This window comes from Chiloscyllium plagiosum, chromosome 2 (assembly GCF_004010195.1).
Source record: "Chiloscyllium plagiosum isolate BGI_BamShark_2017 chromosome 2, ASM401019v2, whole genome shotgun sequence".
Lineage (NCBI taxonomy): Eukaryota > Metazoa > Chordata > Chondrichthyes > Orectolobiformes > Hemiscylliidae > Chiloscyllium > Chiloscyllium plagiosum.
In genome coordinates, this window is record NC_057711.1 from 4,390,134 (window position 1) to 4,401,321 (window position 11,188).

Here is an 11,188-nt window from a genome sequence, read left to right on the forward strand (position 1 = left end):
AGAGGCATAGATAGAGTCGATAGCCAGAGACTATTTCCCAGGGCAGAAATGACACGAGGGGTCATAGTTTTAAGCTTTTTGGAGGAAAGTATAGAGGGGATGTCAGAGGTGGGTTCTTTACACAGAGAGTTGTGAGAGCATGGGATGCGTTGCCAGCAGCAGTTGTGGAGGCAGGGTCATTGGGGACATTTAAGAGACTCCTGGATATGCATATGGTCACAGAAATTTGAGGGTGCATACATGAGGATCAGTGGTCGGCACAACATCGTGGGCTGAAGGGCCTGTTCTGTGCTGTACTGTTCTATGTTCTATGTTCTAAATGTACTTAGGTACATGTGACCACAATAAATCAAACAAATCAAATCAAAACAAAACAAATCAAAGTTGGGGGTGACTGGGGGGAGGTTTTAAGTTTATAATTTGATCAAAAGCTACACATCTCTGTGCTAGATATAACTGCAAACAGAGAGTTCACCCCAAATTCCCACTGACTTCAATTTTGCTAGAGTTTCTTGTGGTCAAACACAGCCTGAATGGTACAGGAAGTCACAGTCTCCTCACCTCTGAAGTTCTGCTCTTGTTAATATTTGTATCAAGACTGTAATAAGATCGTGAGCTGTGTACACCAAACTGTGAGCCACCAACAGACAATCACAAATTGGTTGTCTACATAGTTCTTCACATCCTCATGAGTAAGTATCGTGAAATTGCAGAATCACATCTCATGTTGAACATTGTGTTGTGCTGTGAAGCAATTTAAGATTGCCAGTCAGACTCCGAATATGACATTCTCACTTGTATTGAAACCTTGATGTATTAATATTCAAGGCCTTATTCTTTGCAGACAGAAAGAACATGTTCACTTGCATCTGTTTCAGTGGAACAAAATAGGTGATAGCCAGTTTCTGATTCATTTCTCATGGCAATGCCACGCCGAATCAAAGTCAATCTGCTTTGTTTCAAGTTAACTGTCTGTTATTATTAGTGTATTCTGTATGTCAACACTTTCACCAAAGCCAACATGCGAACAAACTGGTACTTTCCTCTCATACAGTTTTGACGGATTTTTCACTTTATTTTGGCATTTCTTACATATTGTCCTAACAAAAGCAAGACAAAATGTACCTTTTGTCAATGTATTTTCTTAGAATACAGCAATTTTGAAGTTATGTAGCAGCTAATGTAGCCCTAGTTAGACCCAGCTGGAGCAGTGTGTTTATTTCTGATGCATCACACTTTACAAAGATTATATTGGCTTAGGAGGAATTGTTTGCTCGCCAGCATTTATTGCAGATCTCGAATTGCCCTTGCTGGGTATGGAAGGTTTGAATTATAAAGAAAGGCAGGGTAGGCTGGGACATTTTTCACTGGAATGTAGGAAGTTGAGAGGTGATCTGAAAGATAGAGTTAATAGTAGTTGTTTTTTTCCCTAGGATGGGAGATTTCAAGACTACAATATTTTTAAGGTGAGAGGAGAGAGATTTTGAAAAGACATGAAGGACAGGTTTTGATTTGCATGTGGAATGAGCCTCCTGAAGGAGTGGTGGATGTGTGTACAATTACAACTTAAAAGATCTTTGGATAATTACATGAATAGGAAAAGTTTGGAGGGATCTGGGCCAGGAACAGGCAAGTGGAACTAACTTATTTTGAGATTATGTTCGGCAAACAGTCCAACCCATGCTATATGTCTTTATAGGAGAAAGTGAGGTCTGCAGATGCTGGAGATCAGAACTGAAAATTCCTGAAGAAGGGCTTATGCCTGAAACGTCGATTCTCCTGTTCCCTGGATGCTGCCTGACCTGCTGCGCTTTTCCAGCAACACATTTTCAGCTGTATATGTCTTTATAACTGTATAAGATACATAGAATCACAGAATCACTACAGTGTGGAAGCAGGCAATTTGGCCCACTGAGTCCATACCAACCCTCTGCGAGCATCCCACCCACATCCACCTCCCACCCCTATATCCCTGCGTTTCCCATGGCTGATTCACCGAGCCTGCACATCCTGGATATTATGGGCAATTGAACATGGCCTATCCACCTAAACTGTACATCTTTGGAATGTAGGAATAAACCAAAGCACCCAGAGGAAACTCACAGAGACACAAAGAGAATGTGCAAACTCCACACAGTCACCAGAGGCTGGAGCAGAATTAGACCATTTGGCCCATCAAATCTGCTCTGTCATTTATCATGGTTAATATCTTTCCCAACCCCATTCTGCTACCTTCCTTTTCTATCCTTTAATCCCCTTAATAAGACTATAAAGTGACCAAAAGGTCACCTGTCATGAACTGATTTCAATAGGAGGGATTTCCAGGATTTTAACAGTCCTTTTTTTAACAGTGAAGGAATATCTATATAATTCAAGTCAAGATGGTGTGAGTGGAGCAATTGTGGTGTTCCTGTGTACGTTCTGCCTTTTCCTTCTTGGTGGTGCAGGTCATGGGTTTGATATGTTTCCAAGGATTACAGTTCAAGGTTGACTGTGCAAAAGAGAGTCATTGTTAGTAATTTACATTTTTAGAAGATAATCTTCTCAAAAGTCCTACTGCAGTTGATATAGGGTTAAAGTTTTCTCTATTACACATGATCTCAATGAATAGTAAAATCAACTTGAGGTATTAAATGGCTAACTCCTATTCCTATGTCCCTACTATCTCTCTGCTTCTTACCCGAATTTTTGAAAGAAGTCTGCAATGGTCAGTAGTTCTAGAACCGGAATATTGCCTTTGTTGAATATGATCTTGCGCATACATTTCCCTTTGAGACAATCCTTTTCTTGATCCAACTGTAATCAGATGATAACAGACAATGAGTGGCATGAAACAAATGCAGTATTAGATCAATATGTCAGCAGGCCATGATTTACTCTTTTAATCTAGTTGACACCAAAACTGCACAGTTACATCTATCAAAAATATACATGCTAGGTATTATATCTTTATTTTTATAAAAACCAGGTTGAGATCTAACTAAGTTAAGGACAATGTTAATTACCAACAGTCTATCCAACACTTCTGTCCTACTAATTTTGAACACTCCCAGGTACTGAGTTCCTTATGTCACCATTGCCTGGGTATTATTTCTTCCGCTTTGGTAAGCACAAATTCAAAGTTCTCATTTAACACTTCAGCCGTGGCCTCAGCCCAAGATGTAAATCCCACTTTTGGTGCCTAATCAGTCCTACTCCTCCTTCCACCATCCTTTTACTAATTTATTTTGGTCATAAAGGACTTTGAGACATCTCTTTATATTGACTGTCAGTCCAATCGCATAATTCCTCTTTACAGTACAGCAGAAAATAACGTCAATTTATTGTTTCACTCTGAAAGTGAACATTAAACAACTCTAAGCCCTCCTTTCTCTTAACTGCTTATTAACTGCCTCCGAGCTATAACAATACACTGTTCTAACAATACACTTAATAAAATTACATCAACTTAATTTCAAAACCACACAGCCATTGTCGTCTTCTGGGTCGTTCTTATTCCAGCTGAAGGTCTCCCTGGGTCGTCTTCTTTCATTTAACTGTGAATATGTTTCATATGAAAAGGTACCGTTTTGATACAGAGTGTTTCCAAATTTTTTGGAGAGCAAGCTGTTAGATCTCCAGGTATTTCTGTCTTGATGATTGTTGTACTGTCTGACCAATTTTCAAATGGTCCACATTTTATATCCCCTCAACATCTGATTGTCTCATTGGTTCAATGTTGGCAAAACAATAAATTAAAACCCAATTGAATTTCAGTATCCTGGAGCAAAATTTAAACTGATAGGTTAAATTTGAATTGCTGTCAAAACAGCAACCAACTCAGTTATCCATTTCACAGCCAAATGTTACATTTTTTCAATCTTCCAGTACATTCTAGGACTGCCATCTAGTCATATATACAGGTGCTGTAATCTCTCAGTTCAGAACAGCATTCTCTCTCTCTTAGAAGTTAATTATACACCTTCAACTTCTTAACAATGCTAACCCCATTTCCTTGCACTTGGCCCATATCTTTCTGAACCTTCCCTCTCCATGTAATTTTCAAAATGCCTTTTAAGAAATGTTGTTAATGTAATCACCTCAACCACTTCTACCAGCAACTCATTCCAAATGCATACCATTCTCTATGTAAAAACATTGTCCCTAAGGTTCCCTTTTATTCTTTCCCCTCTAACCTTCAGCTAATGCCCTCTAGTCCTTGATTCCCCAACCCTGGGAAAAAGACTAAGTGCATTCATCTTAGTGCAATCATGCCTCGGATGATTTTATACACTTATACAAAATCCTCCTCAGTGTCCTATGCTCAAAAAAGAAAAAACAAAATCGTGGCTTGTCCAACCTATTCCTATAACTCAGAACATTGAGTCCAGGCAACATCCTTGTACATTTCTTCTATACTCTTTCCAGTTTAATAACATCCTTCCTCGAACAAGGTGACCAAAACTTAACACAATACTCCAAGTGTGGCCTCACCAACGTCCTGTATAAATGCAACATAACTTCCCAATTCTATACTCAATGCCTTGACTGATGAAGGCCAGTGTGCCAAAAGCCTTCTTCACTGCCAGTTTACATATGACTCCACTTTCAGAGAATCGTGCACCTGAACTCCAAGGTCCCTCTATTCCACTACACTCTTTAAGGCCCTACTATTCACCATGAAACTACGACCTTGATTTGACTTTCCAAAATGCAAGACCTCACACTTATCTATCTTAAACTCCATTTGCCCTTTCTTGGCCCACTTCCCCAGCTGCTGCAATTTCTGATAACCGTCCTCACTGTCCATGATACTTCCTATTCTAGTGTCATCTGCAAACTTACTTACCAAACCTTGTACATTCTCATCCAAATCATAGATAACAAATAGCACTGGGCCCAGCAACAATCACTGAGGGACTCAACTAGTCACAGGCCTCCAGTCCGACAAGCATCAATGGACTTGAAACAGTAATTCTGCTTTCTTTCCACAGATGCGGCCTGACCTGCTGAGTTTAGACAGCAATTGCTTTATTTCAGATTTTCAGCATTCACGGTTCTTTGTTTTATTTCAGAATCTGAGGAGTCACAAATGGTGCATTGTACAGTCATTAGCAAACATCTTACTTCTGATGGGATCATGGAGAAAAGGTCATTACTGAAGCAGCTGAAGATGGTTGGGCCTTGGACACTACCCTGAGTAACTCCTGCAGCCTTGGAGCCAAGGTTACGAACCTCCAACAACCACAAGTACTTTCCTATGTCCCAGGTATGATTCCAAACAGCAGAGGTTTCTACCTGATTCCCACTAACTCCAGTTTTACCTCTGGCTATCAGTTAATTGATGCTGATACTTTTTGACTTTCTCGGGCCTGTTTGACATGCGAGAAGTGTTTTTTTTAAAAGAATATAATAAAATAACTTGCAGAGCAACGTTTAATGGCACAGTTGTGAGCTGATAGCTGTGGATAAATTCATAAGGCTACAAAACTTATTAAAATTATGCACGGGACCATTTGTTCTCAGAGCCAAATTCTCCGTACGATAGGCAAGGAACAACAGTGATAATACTCCCATTTTCACAAAGAGGTGTTTGTTCACTGAAACTCTGAGCCTTAGAAGAACTCATTAAAACAGCAAGATAATCTGACAAAGGAGGATGACTGATATACACAAGTCAAGCAAAAACATAAACATAAGGACAACTCTACACAAGTCCAACTACTTTGAGTGGGCATCCACAATGACTAAGATTGTTGATCTCATGAAAGGGCCAGCGCATTCGACGTGTAAACGAGACAAGGTTAACCGGGCCAATCCCATAAATGTAGAGGAGCTGCTGGTAATTTATGTCCTTGTTGGCAATCTGGACAATGTCTCATAAACTCAGCAATGTCTGCATCCAATCTTGGCCACCAGACATCACTTGTCGCCCACATCTTCACTTTGGACACTGCTGGATGACCCTGTTGGAGTTCAGCCAGTATCCAGTAGCAACTTTTGCTTGGGACATTCATTCTTGCTCCCCATAATAAAATGCCATCCTCTATGGTGATCCAGTCTTGCCAGGTGCAGAATGCTTTCAATTCTGGCTGTGATGGCCCTTTTGTTTCCCGCCATAATTTCCATCAGTTTTAGTTTTATTTTATTCATTCATGGGACAAGGGCTTCACTGGCTCTACAGCATTTATTGCCCATCCCTTATTGTCCAGAGGGCAGTTAAGAGTCAACCACATTGCTTTGGGTCTGCAGTTACATGAAGGTCTAACCAGACGAGGATGGCAGTTTCCTTCCCTATAAGACATCGGTGGACCAGATGGTAAATCATTTTGATTTTTAAAATTCAATTCAAATCCAAATTCAATCCTGGGTTCCCACAACATTACCAGTCCAGCAATAATACCACTAGGCTGTTACCGCCCAAGTTTGGACGCCCAAGAAGGGTGTCCAGAAAGTTTAAAACCAGAATGGTCTCTTCCCATGGCGGCAACACCCATGATGTGTCTGGCAGCAGGATGTGGCTCAAGGCATTGCATTTGCTACTTAACAAAGAGCCCACCACTGAATCCGGTATGAAGCTATAGGAGGTTTGGCCTTGTCCTCTTTGAGTAGCCCTAGCAGGAGCTTGTAGTCTGGAACTATAACAAATTTACATCTGTAAAGGTATTAATGGAACTTTCTCACATCAAAGATGATGCCAAACCATCCATCTCTATCTGAGCAGATGTGGTCTGTGCATCGGCTGAAGTCTGGAGAGCATATGCTATTGGGTATTCCTCTCCATTGTGAGGACTGTAGATGCTGGAGATTAGTGTCAAAAGGTGTGGTGCTGGAAAAGCACAGCCGGTCAGGCAGTATCCTGGGGCGGAACAGTGGTTAGCATTTATGCCTCACAGCACCAGGGCCTCGGGTTCGATTCCAACCTCGGGTGTGAATTTGCACCTTTTCCCCATGTCTGCATAGGTTTCCTCTCACACATCCAAAGATGTGCAGGTTAGATGAATTGGCCAAAGCTAAATTGCCCATAGTGTTAGGTGCTTTAGTCAGAGGGAAATGAGTCTGGATGGGTTACTCTTCGGAGGGTCAGTGTGGACTTGTTAGGCCCATACTGTAGGAAATCTAATCTAATCTAATCCGAGGAGCAGGAGAGTCGGCGTTTCAAGCATAAGCTCTTCATCAGGAAGCTGGGGGGAGGTGCGAAGGGGGCTGAGAGATAAATGGGAGGGGGTGGGCTGGGTGGGGAGAAGTAGCTAGGAAGGCACTAGGTTGCTGAAGGTGGGGGTTGATAGGTTGGAGTGGATAGGTGGGAAGGAAGACGGACAAGTAGGACAGTTCAAGAGGGTGGTACAGAATTGGAGGCTTGGATCTGGCGTGAGAGGAAGGGAGATGAGGAAACTGGTGAAATCGACATTGATCCTGTGTGGTTGGAGGGTCCCAAGACGGAAGATGAGGCATTCTTCCTCTCAGTGTCGAGTGGCTTGGATTTGGCGGTGGAGGAGGCCCAGGACTTGCGTGCCTTTGGCAGAGAGGGAGGAGGAGTTAAAGTGGTCGGCGACAAGACAATGGGGTGGTTTAGTGCGTGTCACTGCGATGTTCTCTGAAAAGTTCTACACGTTGGCATCCTGTCTTTGCAATGTAGAAGAGACCACATCGAGAGCAACGGACACAATAGTTGAGGTGTTTGGATGTGGAGGAAATTCTCTGCTGGATGTGGAAGGATCCTTTGGGGTCTTGGATAGATGTAAAGTGGGGAGATGTGGGAGTAGGGTTGACACTTCTTGCGGTGGCAAGGGAAGGTGCCAGGAGCGGACGGTAGATTGGTGGGAGGGATGAACCTAACGAGGGAGTCACAGAGGGAACTGTCTCAACAGAATGCTGAAAGGGGTGGGGAGGAAAATATATCTCTGGTGATGGGGTCTGATTGCAGTTGATGGAAATGGCGGAGGTTAATGCACTGTGTCCAGAGATTAGTGGGGTGGAAGGTGAGATCCTTGTTGCGGTTGGAGGGGGTGGGGTTCAAGGGTAGAGGTGGAGAAGATATGCTGGAGGGCATTATTGATCACTTGGATGGGGAAATTGTGGTCCTTGAAACAGGAGGCCATCTAGGATGTCCTACAGTGAAATTGCTGCTCCTGGAGTAGATGCAGTGGAGGTGGAGGAACTGGGAGTAAGGGATCACATTTTTACAGGAGGGTGGGTAGGAGGAGGTGACGTCCAGGTATCTTTGGGAATCAGTGGGTCTGAAATTGATATCCATGTTGAGTCGATCACCGGAAATGGACATGGAGAGGTCCAGGAAGGGAAGGGAGATGTCCGAGATGATCCAGGTGAACTTCAGGTCAGGGTAGAATGTGTAAGTGAAGTTGATGAACTGTTCAACCTCCTCAAGGGAGCAGGAGGTGGCACCAATACAGTCATCAATGTAGCGGAGGAAAAAGTAGGGGATGGTGTCAGTGTAACTGGGGAAAATGGACTGCTCCACATAGCCGACAAAGAGGTAGGCAAAGCTGGGGCCCATGCTGATGCCCATGGCTACTCCTGTGGTCTGAAGGAAGTCGGAGGATCCAAAATAGAAGCTGTTGAGGGTGAAGACCAGATCTGCCAATCAAATGAGTGTGTTGGGGGAGGGGTACGGTTAGGTCAGTGCGAGAGGAAGAAACGGAGAGTTTGGAGGCATTCGCCATGGTGGATGGACGTGTATCGGGACTGGATGTCCACTATGAAGATGGGGCATTGGGGACCAGGGAAACAAAAGTCATGGAGGAGGTGAAAAGCATGTGTGGTGCCCCGAATGTACATGGATAGTTCCTGTACCCAAAGGGGTACAGGATGGTGTCGAGATGTGAGGAGATACTTCATCATAGAGTCATAGAATCCCTACAGTGTGGAAACAGGCCTTTCAGCCCAACATGTCCACACCAACCCTGCGAAGAGTTGCCCACCCAGACCCATTCTCCGAACCTATTACTCTACATTTACCCTGAACTGGCACATCTCTGAACACTATGGGCAATTTAGCATGGCCAATTCACCTAACCTGCACATCTTTGGATTGTGGGAGGAAACCGGAGCCCCCGGTGGAAACCGACGCAGAAACGGGGAGAATGTGCAAACTCCACACAGACAGTTGCTCGAGGCTGGATTCAAACCGAAGTCCCTGGCACTGTGAAGCAGCACTGCTCACCACTGAGCCACCACGCCACCCAACTTCAGTGGGGCAGGAGCAGGTGGAGATGAAAGGTCGACTGGGGCAGTCAGGTTTGGGTAAGAGGTAGTACTGGGTGGTGCAGGGTTCCAGGACTATGAGATTGGAAGTTGTGGATGGGAGATCTCCTGAGCTGATGAGGTTTTGGATGGTCTGGGAGATAATGGTTTGGTGATGGGAGGTCAGGTTGTGGTCAAGAGGGCAGTAGGAGGAGGTATCCCTGAGTTGGTGCCTGGCTTCAGCTATATAGAGGTTGTTGTGCCAAACTACCACTGTGCCCCCACCCCACCTCCCACCTTGTCCACTGCTTTAATGATGAGATTGGGGTTGGAGTGGAGGAAGTAGAAGGCTGCGCTTTGCGAAGGTGAGAATGTGAAGGGCAGTGGCTGAGAGCGGTGGACAGGTTGAGGTGGTCAATGTCACGGAAGCAGTTGGAGATAAAGAGGTCGAGGGGGGATAACAGAGCAGCATGGGGTGTCCAGTGGATGGAGTATGTTAGAGGTGGAAGAAGGGTGGGAGTCACGACTGAAAAAGTAAGCATGGAGGCAGAGGTAGTGAAAAGAAAGGTTTGATATCACAACACCTATGGGACCCATTGATCCGGGAGTGTAATCGGATGAAGGTGAGACCTTTACTAAGGAGTGATCGCTCATTCTTAGTGAGGAGAAGTTCTCAGGGGATGGTAAAAATCCAGCAGGGCTGGGGACTGGGGCCTGGTGTAGAGCTGGAGTTTGCAGTGGGGGTGTACACCGTCTCTGGAGTGGGGGTGTCATGTGATCAGGGTGTGGTCATGGGTGACATCACCAGAGGAATTGACATAAACTGCGGCAGACGTTCCATGTGGCATTCGTGTTCATGGTGTCTTTGGTAGTGGTGTTCTTGGCTGCAGCTGCGGAGGTGACATGGTTGGCAGAGCTACAGTGAGTGATGTCAACAGAGGTAGAAGTGTCTCATGCAGTGGCAACCATGGGAGCAGAAGCGGTGCTTTTCGCAGCGTGTGCAGGGGCAGTATGGTAATTGGCGGTGTTTTGGTGAGTGATGTCAGTGAGGATGGAAATGACATAGTCCGCACCTTTTGTGGAAGTGTCAGTATCAGATATTACTGCAGCATTCTCGGAGGTGGTAGTTCTATGGTAATTGTGGTGGTGATCGTGGAGGTGTATGCTCGGTGGTGACCGTGGTCCATGGAGCTGCGGGGCAGAAGTGATGTCATCATTTGCAATGGTAATGGTGGCTGTAGCAGCCTCATAGATAATAGCATTCAACCGGTTCTGGAAGTCGGGTGAAGGGTCTGGAGTTGTCGAGGAATCCCAGGTTTGGAGATAAGTACGTGACAGTTTGGTTTACTTACATACCTTGATGTCTGATACGATAGAGGAAAATCATTTGTTGAGTGTGTGGATCCATCTCAGGATGAAGAACAGCTGAGGTCTTTTCCAGGTCTGGGAGAGTGTGGCCCTAACTGGGGCAAGGCTGACTACCCTTTAATCACTAATGGTCATTTGAGTGGGAGCAGCGGCCGAGTAAAGGCGAACCCGGGAGACTACAGCTAAGGTAAGACAGTTTGTTTCAAAATTACTTACCTGTAGCGGGCAGCGGTGTTTTTTTTCTCTCTCTTCACAAAAGAGCGGGAGCAGCAGAGGAAGTGACGGCAAACAGAGGGGCAGCCGGGAAGGAGAACTGTGAGTATAAATACTCACCCTTTAATCACCAACGGTCATTTGAGTGGGAGCAGCGGCCGAGTAAAGGCGAACCCGGGAGACTACAGCTAAGGTAAAACAGTTTGTTTCAAAATTACTTAACTGTAGCGGGCAGCGGTGTTTTTTATTCTCTCTTCACAAAAAGAGCGGGAGCAGCAGAGGAAGTGACGGCAAACAGAGGGGCAGCCGGGAAGGAGAACTGTGAGTATAAATACTCACCCTTTAATCACCAACGGTCATTTGAGTGGGAGCAGCGGAAGTGAGGTTGGAGCGCATAGCTGGGCGGGAAGGTAAGCGATTAGTA

General features: G+C 44.7%; 1 protein-coding gene across 1 annotated transcript in view; it reads right to left on the reverse strand.

Moving 5' to 3' along the window:
- Positions 1–11,188, reverse strand: part of LOC122556526 — a 186,952-nt gene that overhangs the window by 5,093 nt on the left and 170,671 nt on the right. Inside the window, exon 6 of the mRNA XM_043703276.1 lies at positions 2,681–2,796. Within this exon, the coding sequence (XP_043559211.1) occupies positions 2,681–2,796 (116 nt within the window). The remainder of the gene's footprint in view (positions 1–2,680; positions 2,797–11,188) is intronic.